Genomic DNA, 20,450 nt, shown 5'->3' with positions numbered 1-20,450 from the left:
TAACCATTGGATAAGTTTAGCTAATACAGAAAATAGTGTCGACAGTAACAAACCAGAGTTTAACCCCCTCCCCCCCTTCCGCCTCCCCTCTTTCTTTTGTTTTTCGTTTGTCTTTCTTGCATTCTGTCTCTCATTGATTTTTTCTTTCTATTTTGTTATTCAGCCCTGATTCAATGAAAAACACGGAAGGTAGTATGACCACCAGTTCTGAGATGGTTCTTCCTTCCCCTACTCGCATGAGGGCACGCAAGTCTCGTCATCGACGCAACAACAGTCGTGGCTCCACAAGAGATTTCAACTCTCCAGCCAAATCACCTTCCAGAGAGGCGTACCGCGTTGAGTCGACCCCTGACCTCCTGGCCTCAACGGGATTGTCACCATTTGACAACACCACGGGCAGTCAGTCTCAACAACAACTTCACCAACAACCTCATTCTTCACCACGACATCTCAAAACGGGCAGCCTGAAATTTCTTGGGGAAAATACCGTGAGAGATTATTACCAACATCATCAACGTCAGCAACTACAACAGAAACAACAACAACATCAACAACAAGATGAAAATGATAATGGCAATGAAAGCAACGATAATTACAGTAACTCTACTCTTCATCCTCATCTTCGTCAACATCACCATCGTCACCATAATCCCTCCTCCTCCTCCTCACATCATGTTAACGATGACTCTATAAACTTTAGTCAAAGTCTTGATGAGGATAAACTGTGCCATATTCTGGAAAAAGGTGAAGAATGTGATGAACTGTACACCCCTCCCCCTCCCCCTACCTCTTTCAGTAATCAAATTGAGAGATGTACAAGTAGTAGTAATGGTATGACCATAACTTCTACTATCAGCCATCCGTATCACAACCAACAACAAACACCCTTACATCACCAATGTAGTAATAGTTCCATTTTCAATAATTCATCTTCAACGTATTCAAATTCAACCACTAACTCATCTTCATTATCATCGTCGTTCATCGTCAACAACAATACAAACACATCCTCTGCTGTTACTGCCGCCACATCCTCCTCGGCCACCACCACTGCCACGGCCACTGCCACAACCACAACCTCAAACCCTAACGTTAATAATAGTGGTGGTAGTAGTAGTCATTGTAACACAGACCACCACCATCATGCATCAATACCATCATCATCAGCGTACTATACCCATAATACCTCAACCATTCTTTCACCAATGTCCCCTCTCTCCCCCTCATCCCTCCCATCCTCGTCCTCACGACAAAATATAATACACTCCGTGTCTCAAAGTAGTTTCATCAGCAGTCCCAAAATTGACGATGACGACGACTTCTATGAACATAAAAACTTTAGTGATGTGTGTTTTGGCTGTGATGGGGGATGCAGCGATGCAACCTGCAGCAGCAAACGCTCATCACAAATCAGTGCAGATGTAGAAAGTACGTGTGACATTTCACCTTTACCCAGTCCTCGACAACAGCAGCAACCTTTAGAGACAATGAGTGAAAAATCGTCACCCGATGCAGAATCTTCTTCCCGTGTTGAAACAGCTTCCGGTTCCTGTTCTGGGTCACCAATGGTCTCCCCGGCTGACCCCCAACCCCATAAAAGATATATGGGACACCACCACCACCACCATCACCACCACCAATACCACTACCACCAACATCAGCAACAACAACAACAAAATCTCCACAATAACATGAACTGGAATGACAACCTAAACTCCTATGTCGTAAACAACTCAACAGAAGATGATAGTACCGCACCCATCACAACCACAACCACCAACAACACCACAACAGGGACCACCATTACAACCACTCTGGATCCTTCGACGTGTTACAATATTCAAACCTCCACCACAACCACCAACATTGATTCAGACACCACCAGTGTAGGATTAATCACTCTACCTCCTGCCAACCAATCGTCATCACCGGCCACCGTTATCTACAGACCAGGAGTAGCCAGAAGAGTCAATGCCTGTCAGGACGTTGTCAGACGGAGACGCAACAGCCCTGCGCAGAGGAGGAGTTTACCGAGTAGCAGACGTGGCCACATGGCTACTGACAGTTGTCCATCAGCTGAGGAGGCTGAGCCTAGAAGACACAGCTGTGGAAGTAATAGGAGTGAGAGAGACACAGACAACCACTCCTCATCTGGGCAATTAAGAAAAATGAAAGTAAGTACAGTACTGCTCAAATTAAGAGAATCACGACTAAAATGAATGGCATAGTTTTCATAAAGCATGTTTTTTCTCAATATTTTTAATGATGTACACAAAATTTAAAAAGAAAAAAATGAATTCTTCTTTGTGCATTAAAAAAGATATATTTTATACATTTTTTTCATGGCATTACAACTCTTTGCCAATTTTGACAGAAATGAACAAATCATTTGTTTATGATTTATGATTTGTGTGTGTCTTGTAAAGAGCCACTTCTGAGGAGATTGGTCCTGTATAATTTTGTTTATTTATTTCTTTATATATTATTATTATTATTATTATTATTATTATTATTATTATTATTATTATTATTATTATTATTATTATTATTATTATTATTATTATTATTATTATTATTATTATTACAACTACTACGACGACTACTACTACTACTACTACTACTACTACTACTACTACTACTACTACTACTACTACTACTACTACTACTACTACTACTACTACTACTATTATGAGGAGGAGGAGGAAGAGTTCATGCAAAATGAGTCATATACAAGATGAACGAATAGTTGTTGTTTTTTTTTGTTTGTTTGTTTGTTTTTTTTTAAACCTTTTTATTGTATTTCCATTTTTCAGCAACACTCAGAGGAGTCTTGGTCTGAGGAAGGGGAGGTAAGCGATGATGAGGATGAAGCTGCCAGACGGGCCAGATGCCGTCAGTCATACTCCACCCTCAGCTCAGAGGGCCTCTTCTCCGAGGAGGACAGTGTTAGCCAGGCATCCGGTGTTCGAGACGAGAGGGACGACAGCGCAGATGGCGACAACAGTCTCCTTTCCACAGGCAGTGCTGAGAATCTGCAAGCTGAACTGTCCAAATCCACTTGTGTATCGGATGGTTTGTCTGACCGGGAAAACACAGTCAGGAAAATGAAGAACAAAGTCAATTCTCCCGATAGAAAGTTTAGAGTAAGTGTTTTGTGTTGATCTATGAACTGTAGCGTTTATATCGATTTGGCCATTTTACAGTGCCTAACAGGCATCATGTCTCGTCCTACGTGTTAAGTGTTGGCTAGGGACCCTTTGGGGGCAGCGTGACTCAGCAGTATGGTCTTTGCTTCGTACCCAGAAAGTACAGAGTTCGATCACTTGCCGCTGTGTTCTGCAGCCTTGAGCAAGTCACCTTACCCTAGCTCAATTTGCGGCACTGCACTGTGACTGACGTCTGGGTTATTCCAGTCTTCCCTATGAGATGAATAAAGAGAATTATTTTTTTTATTATTTGAGTTCCACCTTCATTTGCAATTCAATGAGCAAGAAACAATACACATTTAACCTTCATAATTCGGGTCTAGTCCTGAAATAGACCCAAAGACTTATTAGTATTAGAGGATGGAATATGTGGACCTGAATGGTGCTGGTATCTGCAAAGAATTGTTATACAAAAAGAGAGGAAATGGACAGAAATAAAAGGAATTTAATGCATTTTCTAAAATATACAGTTTCAAACATTATTCTCACAAGTGTGATGCAGCATCGTACTATATTTTATTGGGTTTTTTTTAGTGTGACTATGTTGTGACACTCACCTTCGGCCTGGGTTTGAATCCCGCTCTGAGCAGCGCTTAGCTGAGACCTTGGAAAAGGCTCTTTACTTCACATTCTTTCACTATACTCAGGTGTAAAATGAGGACCTGGCCTTTAACAGCATTGTCTCTGTCAGAAAAAAAAATAACAATATCGCCTTACAGGCATCATGTCTCGTCCCACATGTTAAGTGTTGCTGTTGGCCAGGGACCCCTTGTAAAGCACTTGGAGCATGATTAGTGGATATTGCACTATAATATATATATATATATATGCTCTAATTTTTTATATACCTAATCATCATCACAAAACTGTATTTATTTATTGATTTATTCATTTTTTTGTTTTGTTTTTGTTTCCTTTTTTCATCAGAAGTCCGAATCAGATACCAGTTCAGACTCGGACGGTTGTTCAGACATAACGGTGTCCTCGGCTGTACACAAGACTCGGTCATTTGAAACCAGCAGTCATTGGTAGATTGTTTGTTGATAGTTTTAGTTACATCTCTCTGTATAGTCCTAGCTCCTAGGTGTGATAGATACACTTGTCACAAGTGTGATATGATAACATTGTTATCTCAACATAATGTTATATAATAATAATATAAAAATATTATAAGTTCTTCTTTTGTGCAAAGTATAAAATAAATAAATAAATAAGAATATGTATCCATAACTTTTGCAGTGCGAAGTTATAATTAGAGAGAGAGAGAGAGAGAGAGAGAGAGAGAGAGAGAGAGAGAGAGAGAGAGAGAGAGAGAGAGAGAGAGAAAGAGAGAGAGAAAGAGAGAGAGGGTTTGTCATGTTGATTTTTATTCTTCAGCTAGCAGTTCCATTCCATCATTCCTTGTTATTCTGTAATTATTTGTCTCAATTATTTATTTATTCATTGATTGATTTATTTAGCTGTTATAGCGACGATAATAACAACGATAATCATGATGATAATGGAAAAAAAAAGTTTCCCCATCTTCCACTTTTTGTCTTTCGTCTTCTTCATCTTCTTCATCTTCTTCTTCTTTTTCTTCTTCTTCTTCTTCTTCTTCTTCTTCTTCTTCTTCTTCTTCTTCTTCTCTTCTTCTCTTCTTCTTCTTCTTCTTCTTCTTTTCTTCTTCTTCTTCTTCTTCTTCTCTTCTTCTTCTTCTTCTCTTCTTCTTCTTCTTCTTTCTTCTTCTTCTTCTCTCTTCTTCTTTTCTTCTTTCTTCTTTTCTTCTTCTTCTTCTTCTTTCTTCTTTCTTTCCTCTTCTTCTTCTTTCTTCTTCTTTCTTCTTCTTCTTCTTCTTCTCTTTCTTTTTTTCTTCTTCTTTCTTCTTCTTCTTCTTCTTCTTCTTCTTCTTCTTCTTCTTTCTTTTCTTCTTTCTTTCTTCTTCTTCTTCTTCTTTTCTTCTTCTTCTCTTCTTCTTCTTCTTCTTCTTCTTCTTCTTCTTTCTTCTTCTTCTTCTTCTTCTTCTTCTTCTTCTTCTTCTTCTTCTTCCTCTTCTTCTCCTCTACTTTGTCCTCAACCTGATCATCATCATCATTATTATTATTATTATTATTATTATTATTATTATTATTATTATTATTATTATTATTATTATTATTATTGTTATTATTTTATATATTATTATTATTATTATTATTATTATTATTATTATTATTATTATTATTATTATTATTATTATTTATTATTATTATTATTATTATTATTATTATTATCATCAGTATAGATGTGTTTCCTCAGTCCCATTCCCACTGCCTAATTTACCTCCTAATATTTTCAGCAGCATCAGCAGCAAATTACATAAGTACAGAACTGTTTATGTTATGATAGTCATTTTCTTGTTTATGTTCAATGATTTGTAAATGTTGTACAGGAATTCTCTTATTTGTCTCCATAACCACACTGTGTTATCAAAATGAATAGCATTGTCTCATAATTATATATATATATAATAAGAGAGAGAGAGAGAGAGAGAGAGAGAGAGAGAGAGAGAGAGAGAGAGAGAGAGAGAGAGAGAGAGAGAGAGAGAGAGATCAATTTTCTTTTGGGGGGGGGGGGGCAGAAAATCATTTTCAAAATATGTCTAAATGTCGATTGTGATATCTAGTTCATTTTTTTTTTCCAAATGCATCTCATGGTACTCTTCCTCATGATAATGCAATATTTCATACTATTAAAAAAAGAGCCAGTAACAAAAGCCATTTGGTTCACTAGAGTTAAAACTGTGGGCCAAATGGAGTTGCTGTTCATAGGAAATGGGTTAAGTTTGCAGTCTCAGCAGTCACACAGCACAGTGGATTGCACACTGTCGGCCAAATGGAGTGGTTGTTTGTGGGAAGTGGGTTAAGTTTGCAGTCTCAGCAGTCACACAGCACAGTGGATTGCACACTGTCGGCCAAATGGAGTGGTTGTTTGTGGGAAGTGGGTTAAGTTTGCAGTCTCAGCAGTCACACAGCACAGTGGATTGCACACTGTCGGCCAAATGGAGTGGTTGTTTGTGGGAAATGGGTTAAGTTTGCAGTCTCAGCAGTCACACAGCACAGTGGATTGCACACTGTCGGCCAAATGGAGTGGTTGTTTGTGGGAAGTGGGTTAACAATTTAATAACGATGTCAATGACATGTTCGTTCTCCCTGTGTATTTATGTAACATATCACCTTGGTTTCTACTTAATATTACTTTATCATACAATGTTTTTGCTTTTTAAAAAAATTTTATGATAATGACACAACTGTGAGTCCTCAATTCTTTGTGATAATCATCATCTCCGACGTGAAGTCTGTTTAGAATTTTAAATTATATTCTGGGAGTTTGTTAATGACTTTCATTATTTAACAAAAATAAATACAACGGTATCGAGTTTTGTTTATTTGTTTTGTTTTGTTTTTTACTGTTTTTTTTTATTTTTATCTAGGAACGTTAAGGACTTAAACCCCTTCCTTAGTCAAGATGTCTTTCTGGATTTTTATGTATCACAAAATTACCATTATATAATATCGTTTTTGATGTTAGCTGAAGAAGGGTGTTGAGGCCAAAACATTCCTTGTCACATACTATCTTCTTTTTTTCTTTGAAGTTGATATATTCATATTTTAAATACGATAAATACAGCGTTTAGTATTTACTGTAATTGGTAATGTGGCATGTTTTATAGGTTTATACGTTGAAGTATAGGTGCACTTGTTTGCGGTATTTGTGGGTCTGATAACTACACACAATTATGGGTCTAGTTTAACATAGTTGTAATGGACAATATTTTGCGTTGGTTTGAGAGTATTTCCATTACAACGATGGGCCCATAACAATTTGGGTTTTCAGACCTGTAAATAAGTACGCATTGGTGGAAGTAAAACTTATCTTTTCATAACATCGGGATGTTTTCACATATTTTTGTTTGTTTCAAATATTAGCCCAATAGTTATTGTTTTTTTTTTCCTGATATAATTTATTTCAAACTAGTTATATTGAAGTTTGTTCTCGTGATATTATTATGAATTGATTTACAGATCTATTTTTCTTAATTTGTTTTGGTTTTTTTCTGATTAAATGTGTTAGTGACTGCACTGATTGTAGATTGATTTCAATGTGTACTTTTGCACACAAATCAATGAGAGAAATGAATGATAAAAAGGGGAAAATTATTTTATTTAAAAGGCTAAACAAAACGAAATTACCTTTTTCTGCTACGCGGTCAGTTTTTGCTGCCTTCACAACCAAAATAATGGGAGTGATCATTTTTAAAAAATAAAAAAATTTATTAATAAAGGTTAGACAGACTTGGCATCGTAACCAAAGGGTTGATTTGTTATTCTACTTCAGATTTGTTGACGTCGAAGAAATCCAGAATGTAAAAATAATTTTAAACTCAGCTTTAATCGTAGTTACTCTTTTGACAATAATGAATAATAGGCTGTTGCAATAAATGATGATTGAACTACACTTATGAAAAAGGGAAACATTGGTGTCAATTCTTTTTCACTGCTCTTATCTTTTCTACTGCCCAATAATTTCTATTTTGACTTTGATATAGATCAGAACGTCTCTTTATAAAGCTGAAGCACACACTCGATCGAATTAGATTTTTTTTTTTTTCGTATGTGTTTTTGTTGAATGCTTTTGTTTATGGACTAGATCCAATGTGTCCATACCTAGTTTTCTTGATAGTAATTTTGGCAATTCCATGCATTCATTCTACCACCCCACATTCCTGTAACTCCAGTCTATTACAATTCATACCAGACACTTACACTGATGATGAAATACCGGTTATGACCCACCGCCTCAAAACGATATTATGTCAGCTTAACATGTTTTATATGCCGAAAATTTAATGTAAATATATTATATAATAAGACTTGGGTTAAGTTTATTTGTGTTATTGTCATGATGATTTCGTTTTGTTGACTTAACAGAAAGCGTAACATTTGATATTAACACTCTTGAGTTCAAAGAATAGTTGTTCGATTTTCCAATCATATTTAGATTTACTCTGTGACATTCGGGCATAATAATGAATTGATGCAGTGGGTCATATTTTTTTTTTCTATATTTAAAAAAATCGTTTTGCCAATTGGATTGTTTCTATCCAAATTCAGATTTTGGCAACAATATACTATTGTTGACACCACCCGTGTAATTGTATCTATATATTTACAAACAGGATTCAGTTTAACTCTTATTTGGCGTAATGTCTTCTATTTCCATCAAGAGAATGATTAACAATTATACCTTAACAAATCCATGAATTTTGAAAAAATAAAGGCTAAATCTTTATATATGCCAATGAGATAGAATACGTTCAACATATTGACTTTTAAACGGTGAATCTTGGCAACTGTTTGATTTAGAATAAGGATGAGATGTTTGTTATTTAGTGAAGCAAACTTCTATCCAAAGGCCCATGAGCCCATGATTAATAATGTTTTTTGTAAAACTTTTATTCGTAGAAGTAAAAATAATATATTGCATTTATTTCGCTCATCATCCTCACTAGACATTGCTCTATGCGCTAAGTAGTCGAAACATCATGTTATAGCATTAAATTGTGAAATTTATGTTTGACGAAACAGTAACTCTGAATCATGTGTAACGAGAATTTTTTAAAAATGAATAAACAAGAATCATTTGCAATGTTTTGACTGGACAACACAATACGTTGATAAGAACTAAATTGGCATTGTTTATATATCTGATAGATATGTGACGTCATTCTATTATAGAAATATATTTGGATACGTACTTCTTGCCTTCAAATTGACGTGAATCTTTTTACTGGCTGAGATTATGACCTAAATTATGTGTTGCATTAACCTTAAAAACAAACATCAGACCTTCCTACTTGAAAGAGGAAAAACTCGTAGTTTTCAGGGGTAAATACGAGATAGTAGACATTCTAACTAACGACTAACTACCCTTAAAAATCATCAACTTGTCCTTTATACGTCATAACAATGCTTTCACTTCCTTTATATGCTCGCATTGACTCTGACACCAGAACTTCTTTTTCAAGAAGTTTTATTGAATTAAAAATCTATATTTTATTACTTCTCAGGATGGAGCCGAAAATGTGTATAGTTCTACGGAATTTTCGTAGTTTTAGAGAGGTCTGCATATTATTATAAATTATTTTTTAATGCCGTCAAGAAATTTGATTAATCATTATTAGTGAAAGTAACTCACATATCAGAAGCATTCCACACCAAAATAAAATGGCCAGAAGTCTGAATCGGGTTTTCTTTTCTTTTCTTTTTTTTTTTTTATAACAAGTAATGTTATTGAGTTCCACATTTTAATTCTTTTTTTTTTAAAAAAAAAGAGACTTCTTCAAATCATTCCATGTGATCTCAGTCGTTTTTGGGTTATTATTATTATTATTTTTAAAAACTATCTTTTGATAGTTTTGAAAATATTTTAAAAGAAAATCTCACATTTTTATTATTGCTTTGTTTGTTTGTTGAGGTCGTTTTTTACATCTTATATATATATATATATATATATATATATATATATATATATATATATATATATATATTTTATATATATATATATATTATCATTCATTGTTTGGAAAGTGTTTTTTTTAAAGATCCATTATCCCTTATTCGTTGGTTGTGTTTTAATTCTTTTTTTTTTTCTTGTTAATGGAGAGGCGGGGGGGGGGGGGGGGGTGATATAAATTCATAAATATTTACCATGGCTTGTTTGGTTTTCTTGTACCATTTATATGTGGCAAAGAACGTGAATGTTGCTTTTTTGTTGTTGTCTGTTATGATTTTAGCAACAAACTATTCCAGAACTGCCATTTACAAATTTTGAGCAAACTGCCAAATTGTGATTTTATATTAATTTGTTTTTATCTAGACAAAACTTTTCTATAATCCTTTCTAGGCCTTGTACGGTTTTACTCAAACTTGCCACCGTGTCTGACTGTTTTCATTAATAGAGGCGTCACTACTGCGATCCAACTCGACTTTCCAAAATGCCACATTAATTTATACCGTATAATTTATTCAGTTCGTCCTATCTCCCGTTAACTCACAAAGCTCTTGTTGACTATTGTCAATTTGAATTCACCAAATTTTCTGTCTAGAAAACTGCCGAAGGAGTGGAGTGGGGCTTTAAAACAAACAAAAACAAACAAAACTGCCACTGGATTATATGGGGGAAAAAATCATAGAGAAATCAAAAAGGATGTTAATATATATTTTTTTTCTAATAATAGATTTGATAAACACAAAATGTGTAAAATGTAAAGTCGTTCCATACGAGTTGGAGTGTAGATATATAAGTTATAAATGGCATACTCGTGAATCGATAATCAATGTTAGTAATGCCAATTCAACTAATCATAGAAAGGTGGGTTATTTTTTTAATTTTTTTTTTTGGGGGGGGGGGGGGGTATTTTTGGTATTTTTAAAATATAGGACACTATTATTTGTCGACAGAGTTATTTAGGGCTTCAGATAAACATTAAAATTAATCTGAAACATAAAATTAAAATGAATATGTAGGACGGGAATAAAAATACAAATGATATGCACCAAAATCAACTCATATACACAATTTTTTTTTTAAATTTCAAATTAAAAAAAGACGTTTATTTTGTTTTTAAAAAACCTTATGTCTCTTTTTGTTTTCAGATACAATGTATTGGTTTATATCTTAGTGTACTTATTTTGCAAGTTTGATAACCCGAGTTGTTATGGTATCATCGTTGTCATGGAAACGCTCTCAAACCAACCAAAGTATCCTCCATTGCAACAAAATGTTAGCTTGAGCCTATAATCGTGTTGTGGTCAACAGGCTTTCTAAATACGTGTACGTAAGGGTTTGATACCAATTTCTTCTTACTGTGTCAAGTTATTTCCATCATGTGATCTCGGTGTGATAGTAATCATTATATATATATATATTGAATTGTGTTTGATACAAATATGGTACGAAAAGTGCTCGACATGCAGTAATGGAGCGAATTATTATTATTTAAAATATTTACCACAATGTTTGAGACAGTCTACATTAATGTTTCAGGCTTAATTAATGTTAACATATATATATATTACCCCGTTGCTATTGTTTTTACTTATTTTTTGTTATTATTATTATTATTATTATTATTATTATTATTATTATTATTATTATTATTATTATTATTATTATTACGTTTGTTATTATTATCTCATCAATGAACCTTCCAAACTGAGTGTGAAAGAACCTTTTCAATGTTCCTCATTTTAGGCTAACTATAATCGCAACCCTTTCACAGACAGGGGTTTGCTCTAACCTGTCATTATACGTATTATCTTAACGTTTCCACCACGACAGCAGTAGTAGCCATACGGATTAGGATTTTTAAAAACCTAATACCCTATCTAAAAGGTAGCCAGTGATTGCTACTGTTCGCTTATGGATTCAGCTGCCATGACGATAAACTCAGAGAAGGATAAGAGCAGAATTAACACCAAATGGCTTCACATCGTCGGCACTGGTTTTTCGGATATGAGTTCATACTAGTACTAGGTTAGAGTAACTCAAACTTCATTTGTTTAGGGTTTATGGGCTATTAGACAAATTAGTTAGGTACCTACATAATAATGTAAACCTCATTAATTCAAATTGCATTAATCAAGGTAGTGGAACTTTGTTATACATATTATCATTATTATTAATTTATTATTGATAATCAAGCACGTACATGTAATACATTTTTAATGACTGTTGCTGTTGTTGTTAAAATTAAAACATAAAATATCAATACTAGAAATATCATTATCATTAACTTATGAGACTATTCTTTATGGATGATTATCATTATTATTGTTATGATATGAGGCTATAACTTGATGCGATATTTTATCGATATGTATTTAATAATAATTGTAATTTGGTTTGTAAGTTACTACTTCTTACATTACAATAATGTTGTTGTTGTTGTTGTTGTTATAATTATAATAATTATTATTGCTATAATTACATATTATTCTAATAACTATTCTTTTCTTTCCATCAAGTGTTAGTTGACAGCTCTGTACTGTATGCGTGCTGTGCTGTGGACAGAATGAAGAAATGAATAAAATATGACGAATTTATTCGGTTTTGTGACATTTTCTTTCTGTCTTTATTTTTTCAGTGACATTTTCTTTCTGTCTTTATTTTTTCAGTGACATTATCATTCTGTCTTTATTTTTTACATTTGTTAAGACACACTTTCAATTGGTCCCCAGCTTTATAAAAGTAATTGATTTTCCTTGGTGGAAAGAGGGTTCACTTGTAAGATCTCTATCCAATGATAGTGCGGCTATGTGGTCTTATGGTATGAAACTCGTTTTAGGATCGGAAGGTTCTGGGTTCGAGCCTCGCTCGACGGATAGTTGAGTCCTTGGAAAAGGCTCTTTACTCATATTCTCTACCGTACTCAGGTGTAAAATGAATACCTGGCCGTTAACAGCATTGTCTCTGTCGGAAAAAATATTTGTAATATTGCCTAACAGGCGTCATGTCTCGTTCTACGCGTTGTGTTACGTGTTGCAGTTGGTCAGGGACCTTTTGTAAAGCGTTGTTAGCACATTTTCATTTAGTGGTCACAGCTCAAGTATCCAAATATCTGCCATATTCTGTAAAAACACAATATTTAAAATTTACAATGACCCTCATCTTGGCAAAAATGGTCAAACATGGAACTTTGCAAGAGTTTTTTTTAACTCTCCTTGTCTTACCAGCTATTTTTAGAATTTCCCCCAAAAATTCACACCCACCGGCACAAAATGACTTTTCCTAATCAAACAAAAAAGTAACAAGTGCATTCTATACAGAATGTTGTTCGGCAAAATGGTGTCTACAACACAGTAATTAGTATTTATAGCTGTAATCAAGGCATTTCTTTAGATTTTGTGCTGTACAAGAGAAATCAGAATGAGTAAATTGTCGGTTGCATCGTAACGAATGTGACGATTTTCCTATGGGTGGTAAGGTGAGGGTTAACCAAGATGAGGATCCTGAGGGTGTGGCTATGTGGTCTAGTATTGTGACACTCGCGTTCGGATCCAAACGTCCCGGATTAGGGTCCCACGCATAGTTTCATCCTTGGAAAAGGATTTTTACTCACATTCTCTCACTGTACTCGGGTATAAAATGAGTATCTGGCCATTTACAGTGTTTTATTTCTGTTTAAAAAATTGTAAAATAGCCTAACAGGCTTTATGTCTCATCCTACATGTTAAGTGTTGCATTGGCTAGGGACCCCTTGTAAAGCGCTTTGAGCACATTTAGTGGATATTGCGCGATATAAAAATCTCACTGTTTTTGTTTTGTTTTGTTTTTTTTTCATCATTTCTGTAGCTTCTAGTCTTTATCTGCCCTGGAAGGAAATTATCTTGGTTTTCGTCTTGATTCGGATGAGGTCATTGGACAAACCAGAATCATATGTCTATTTTGTTTGTGTTTTTTTATGTTTTTAAGGGTTTTACGGCGCTTGCAACACATTAAGGTCATATCAGCGCCAGTAAAAAGAAAGAAAATGGGATAGTAAAAGTTCTAGAATTACAATAAAGCATCCAAGAAAAGGGAAGACAAAGGGGAATTGGTTCAAATAAGAAACAGGTGTAGATTCCAAAAGCACTCTATCAAAGTACTTAGTTTGAGATCACCTAAAAGTCTCATCCAGACACAAGCACAGGTCCCAACTAAGAGGAATACACTCAAATGTTTACCAATCATATAATAATAATATGTAAACTAAACATAATACAATGCATAACAGAGAGATGAATTACAAGGAAAAAAATATCATCTCTCAAAACTATAACTATACACTCGACTTTTTCCCTCCCAGCCAAGGATCAGGACAAAACTAAGTAATCTCATTCCAAGACAATGACAGGAAACAATTGGAAAACGGGTATGGGGGGATAGAAGACACAGCATGTACCTCCCTGCCCACTATGGGAGGTCAGGATCCCCACCAGCTCATGCGCTGTACTGTTAACCTCCAGAATGTTATCAAAAGGCCCATAAATGACCTAGTGTCTCATGCATTGTAAACCTCCACAATGTAATCAGAAGGTCCATTAATGAATGACCTTTTAAAGGGTCTCATTCTCTAAACAATGTATAATAAAAACAACACATACTCAACATAAAGAAACTCATTGAATGCTAAAAATAATAACACAAGCATAGGAATAATTTTCAAGTTTTTAAAATTTTTATTTTGAACATTTTTAACAGCTGACCCATATAAACACGGAAAAATACAAGAGTAGCCTTGGGTAGTTTTTTTTTTTTTGTTTTAAAGAATTTTACGGCGCTTGCAACACATTTAGGTCAAATCAGTGCCAGTAAAAAGGAAGAAAATGGAATAGTAAAAAGTTCTAGATTTACAATTAAAGTACCCCAGAAAAAGGAAGACAAAGGGGAATTGGTTCAAATAGGGAATGGATGTAGATTCCAAGAGCACACTATCAGTGTACTTAGTTTCAGATCACCTAAATGTCTCATCCAGACACAAGCACAGGTCCCCGCCAAGAGGAACACACTCAAATACTTACAAATCATATATATAAAATAAAAATATTACAATGCATAACAGACATGATTTACAAGACAAAAAATATCATCCCCCGAGACTAACTATACATAAAAGTTGACTGTTTCCCTCCCAGCCAGGACCAGAACAAAACCACGTAATCTCATTTCAAGACAAAGACAGAAACCATCGTGGAAAACAGATAAAAGACACAGTAAGTGCCTCTTGCCCCATAATATGGGAGGTCAGGAACCCCCACCCAGTAGGTAGTTTGTATTTTTAACCTTTTAATGATTTATTTAAACCATTTTTCCTTTCATATCCCCATACCTCACCCTCATCTTTTAAGATACAATGTTACTACAATGTTTTGTTTTTTTTGTTTTTAAAAGTTTTACGGCGCTTGCAACACATTTAGGTCATATCAGCGCCAGTAAAAAGGAAGAAAATGGGATAGTAAAAAGTTCTAGAATTACAATAAAATCACAAAAGAAAAGGTAAGACAAAGGGGAATTAGTTCAAATAGGGAACAGACGTAGATTCCAAGAGCACACCGTCAAAATACTTAGTTTGAGATCACCTTAAAGTCTCATCCAGACACAAGCACAGGTCCCAACTAAGAGGAATACACTCAAATGTTTACCAATCATATAATATAATATGTAAACTAAACATAATACAATGCATAACAGAGAGATGATTTACAAGGAAAAAAATATCTCCCAAAACTAACAATACATTTGACTGTTTCCCTCTCAGCCAGGGTATCAGGCCAGGACCAGGACAAAACCAAGTAATCTCATTCCAAGATTACTACAATCTGAACATACTATACGCTTTCTCATAAAAATGACAAAGTAAAATGTCTATTAGAAAATAATGATCAGGAAAATATAGTACAGTTTCTGATGAAATCAAACCATCAAAGATGAAAATTAAGACTAGTACTAAAACCCATTATAAATGTAATTCATATGTTTTGTTTTTTGTTTTTAAGGGTTTTATGGCGCTTGCAACACATTAAGGTCATATCAGCGCCAGTAAAGAGGAAGAAAATGGGATAGTAAAATGTTCTAGAAGTACAATTAAAGCACCCAAGAAAAGGTAAGACAAAGGGAAATTGGTTCAAATAGGAAACATGTAGATTCCAAGAGCACACTATCAAAGTACTTAGTTTGAGATCACCTAAAAGTTTCATCCATACACAAACACAGGTCCCCACTAAGAGGAATACACTCAAATGTTTACAAATCATATATAATACGTAAAAAAAAAACATAATACAGTACATAACAGAGAGATGATTTACAAGGAAAAAAATATCAACTCCCCAAACTAACTATACATTTGACTGTTACCCTCTCAGCCAGGGCCAGGACAAAACCAAGTAATCTCATGCCAAGACAAAGACAGAAAGCATGTTGGAAAACAGATATAGATAGGGGGATAGAAGACACAGTAAATACCTCCCTGCCCACTATGGGAGGTCAGGAACCCCACCCACCTACCAAGATGACAAACAAGAGAAAACAAAAAAAAACAAAAACAAACAACAAAAAAAACTTTCGAAATTTATTCCACCTAATGTCCACAACATTGTCACGTGTTTTATGTACAAATATATATTTACAGTATTAGCCATCAAGCTATGATCTGTATCATGTCTGTTAATAAATCAGGTGTAAATGTGTTTGTAACGTTGTAAAACAATCGTTTCACTTCAAATGAACAAGTATAGCCATCCCTCCCTCCCCTTCAACTTCAAACAAGAAGATGTGGAGGTATTGATATTGATAGATTCACCATCAGCATCAAATCATCCAGGGATGAGCCAGTGCTAGCTACACTTACAGGTCTATTTGTTTTAAAGGGGTTTACGCCGCTTGCGACAAATAATTTACGTAGGTCATCATTTCAGCACCAGTAAAATAGGAAAAAAAAGTAATCTCATTCCAAGACATAGACAGAAAGCTTGTTGGAAAACAGATATAAGGGGATAGTAAGTGCCTCCGCCCACTATGGGAGGACATAACCTCACCCAGCAATTATAAGTACAATCCTCAGCAAAATGAGTACAATGAATGAAAATAAGTAAAAATATGCATTAAGGTTGGCACCACTCAAGTTTCACCTAGGCACAAGCAAGGGATCCAGCCATGAAGCTCACACAGAGTAGATACAATGTTTTCGAAACTATAACAGAATATAAACAGATAGGCGTGGGGGGGGGGGGTAAAAATACATAACAATAGTGACCTCTCCGCCCACCATGGGAGGTCACAAGACCCCCACACCCACAGCATCAAATCACAATGAACCATTGTTTTGTTTTTGTTTGTTTTTAAGGGTTTTACGGCGCTTGCAACACATTTAGGTTATATCAGCGCCAGTAAAAAGGAAGAAAATGGGATAGTAAAAAGTTCTAGAATTACAATTGAAGCATCCAAGAGAAAGCAAGACATAGGGGAACTGGGAACAAATAGGGATCAGATGTAGATTCCAAGAGCATATCACCAATGTACTTAGTTTGAGATCACCTATAAGTCTCATCCGGACACAAGAACAAAGTCCAACCAAGAGGAATACACTCAAATGCTTACAGTATACATTAAAAGTAAACAAATATACTAATACATGACAGAGAGATGATTTACAAGGAAAAAAATATCATCTCCCAAAACACTAACTATGCATTTGACTGTTTCCCTCCCAGAGGACCCCGACCATGGCCAGGAAAAAAACTAAGTAATCTCATTCCAAGACAAAGACAGAAAGCATGTTGGAAAACAGATATAAGGGGATAGAAGACACAGCAAAGTACCTCCCTGCCCACTATGGGAGGTCAGGATCCCCACCCAGAATGAACCATTGTAATAAGTGGTGGAGGATATCTCTTTTATTTTTTTGTTGTTGTTGTTGTTGTTGATATCAAATTTTTTTTCTTCAAAGAAATTGAACCAATATATAAATTAATTATTTTTTAACAAAAGATAAAATTCCGAGGGGAATTTTGCCTCTTTTGAGAATCCAATTCCAGTTCCATTCATTTTATATACTTATCCAACTTTTTTTTAAAAGGGAAAATGAAGAAGTATAATTCATTGATAATATTTTTTGTGTGTATAATTACAATCAGCATTATGATCAATATTGAAGGTAGCCAAGCATCAACAATTGCAAATTATTTCAGACTATAAAAGCACAAATGCCTGGCTAGAAATACAAATAATACTATTATATAATACAAATGTACACCTCTCTCTCTCTCTCTCTCCCTCACACACGCACACAAACGCACATGCATACACTCAAATATTCAAGCTTAAACAGATAAATGTTATATATATTTACAGCATTGCAATAAAATTCTTTTAAAATAATTGCAAAATTTTTACACGCCTGTCAATCCATTAAATCTTTTTTTAAAGGGAAGCAATTTTTAAATTCTTAATATTTAAAAATTATAATTTTAACAACAAACGTTTTGAAATCGGATTCAATGATGAAATTGTCTCTTTCTCGGAAATTTTTTTTAAATTGAAAAATTATCAATAAATTGGTTGATTATTGGGAGATTCAGAATAAAAAATAGCAATTATCACATATCGGTTAGTGACCGTGTCTAACTAAAAATTGCTACTGGTTGATTAAAAAAATATTTTCAGATCAAGTTGACAGACGTGTATCTCAGCACCACAACATTTAAAGAGTCAGTTTGTATTGATACATATATACATACACATGTATGTCATCTACAGTCTCGTTCGTCTTGAGGGAATCATGACAGTAGGGAAAGGATTTGTATGTTTGTTTTTGTTCTGTTTTTAAGGGTTTTACGGCGCTTGCGACACATTTAGGTCATATCAGCGCCATTATAAGGAAGAAAATGGAATAGTCAAAATAATCAAGATTTACAATCAAAGCACACAAGAAAAAGTAAGACAAAGGGGAATTGGTTCAAATAGGGAACAGATGTAGATTCCAAGAGCATGCCATAAATGTACTTAGTTTGAGATCACCTTAAAAGTCTCATCCAGAAACTAGCACAGGATCCCACGAAGAGGAAACACTCAAATGTTTACAGAATAATACATAACTAACAATACATAACAGAGAGATGATTTACAAGGAAAAAAATATCATCTCCCAAAACTATAACTATACATTCGAATGTTTCCCTCCCAGTCAAGGACTCAAGCCAGGGCTGTGACAAAACTAAGTAATCCCATTCCAAGACAAAGACAGAAAGCAACTCCGAAAACAGATATAAGGGAATAGAAGACACAGCGTGACCTCCTGCCCACCATGGGAGGTCAAAGGACCCTGCCCAGGATTTGTATGTTCAGAATTGACAAGGAGAGTAGCATTGAGGGACCTTTCAATGGGGAATGGAGAGGGGAAAAAACATTTGTGCATTAGATCAGAAACCATTTGAGAAATGAATAATGATGAAGAAGAAGAAGAAGAAGAAGAAGAAGAAGAAGAAGAAGAAGAAGAAGAAGAAGAAGAAGAAGAAGAAGAAGAAGAAGAAGAAGAAGAAGAAGAAGAAGAAGAAGAAGAAGAAGGTGAAGTAAAAGAAGAAGTAGAAGAAGAAGAAATAGAAGAGTGAACAAAAATGAACATGATGTGCTCAAGATTTCCCCAGATATTGATAATGATGAACATTTTGTCGAGATATACAAGGTGAAAGACGGGATGAAAAATGTTGAAGAGCGGCTGTAACAGACCACAACAAAAAAAAAAAAAAAGAAAAAGAAAAGCATTCATTATGAAATGACCTTATTCTTATAATCAATTGACTGATACAAACAACTTTTCTCCACCTAAATCTATACAAATATACTTTTAAATTATTTAAAATCTCCAGCTGGGTTGAATTATAAAAAAATCTCAATGTCGATAATATTACTATGATGTATTTGTACAGATGAACTTCATCACAAATAAAAGGACATTCCCCTCTATAAATGTTTTTTAAAAACCCAAAAAATTTTTTAAAGATCTATTTTAACAAATAATTTAAGAATGAAACTAAAACAGAAGTTGCACCTATAATTTATGAAAGTGTGGAAGAACATAAATCTTTCCTTTTACCTTTTAATATATTTTCCAAAAGAAAAAATCTAAAAATAAAACTTATGCTTATTGGAAACGCATTTAAAAAGCAATAAAAATGAGTAAAAGAAATAAAAACAACTTTAAAAAAAACTTTCCCCCAAATCTTAGGTTAATTTAAAAAGAAGATGCGATTTAAAATCTAAACCAATATTTATTACCAAATGAAAACTAACCTGAACATCACTGTTATCCAACATATGTACGCTGTTATCCTATGTACGTACACTGTTATTCTATGTACGTACACTTTTATCCTACATACGTACACTGTTATCCTACGTAAGTACGCTGTTATCCCTTTGCACAATCTCGTCGTAAAATGGAATAAATGTATATAAATACATAACAGTAATATGGAACCAATTCTGGTTCTTCAAACTAGAAAAATAAAAAATTAAATAAGCCGAGTATATCACAATTCCATTATTGAAAAGGCTAAAAACAAATTTTTAAGACAAATATTAATAAGAAAATATGATTGTTTAAAACATACAACTGCCTACCACTTACATTATTTTGTTGTCTTTTTTGCTTTCTTAGTGAATTAAAAAGAAAAAGTATAACAT

The 20,450-nt window shown here is 34.3% G+C and overlaps 1 protein-coding gene across 2 annotated transcripts in view; it reads left to right on the top strand.

Moving 5' to 3' along the window:
* LOC144958477 (uncharacterized) overlaps positions 1-4,592 on the top strand; it is an 85,324-nt gene extending 80,732 nt beyond the window's left edge. For both annotated transcript variants that reach the window (XM_078890455.1, XM_078890454.1), the window contains 3 exons: positions 164-2,174; positions 2,814-3,143; positions 4,134-4,592. In XM_078890455.1, the coding sequence (XP_078746581.1) occupies positions 164-2,174; positions 2,814-3,143; positions 4,134-4,238 (2,446 nt within the window). In that variant the 3' untranslated portion in view covers positions 4,239-4,592. The remainder of the gene's footprint in view (positions 1-163; positions 2,175-2,813; positions 3,144-4,133) is intronic.
* The last annotated feature ends 15,858 nt before the right edge of the window (positions 4,593-20,450 follow it).

This window comes from Berghia stephanieae, chromosome 13, assembly GCF_034508935.2.
Source record: "Berghia stephanieae isolate SIO BIC M18660-M18661 chromosome 13, UCSD_Bste_1.3, whole genome shotgun sequence".
Lineage (NCBI taxonomy): Eukaryota > Metazoa > Mollusca > Gastropoda > Nudibranchia > Aeolidiidae > Berghia > Berghia stephanieae.
The sequence above is the reverse complement of the archived record's forward strand: the minus strand, read 5'-3'. Positions and strand labels throughout refer to the sequence as shown.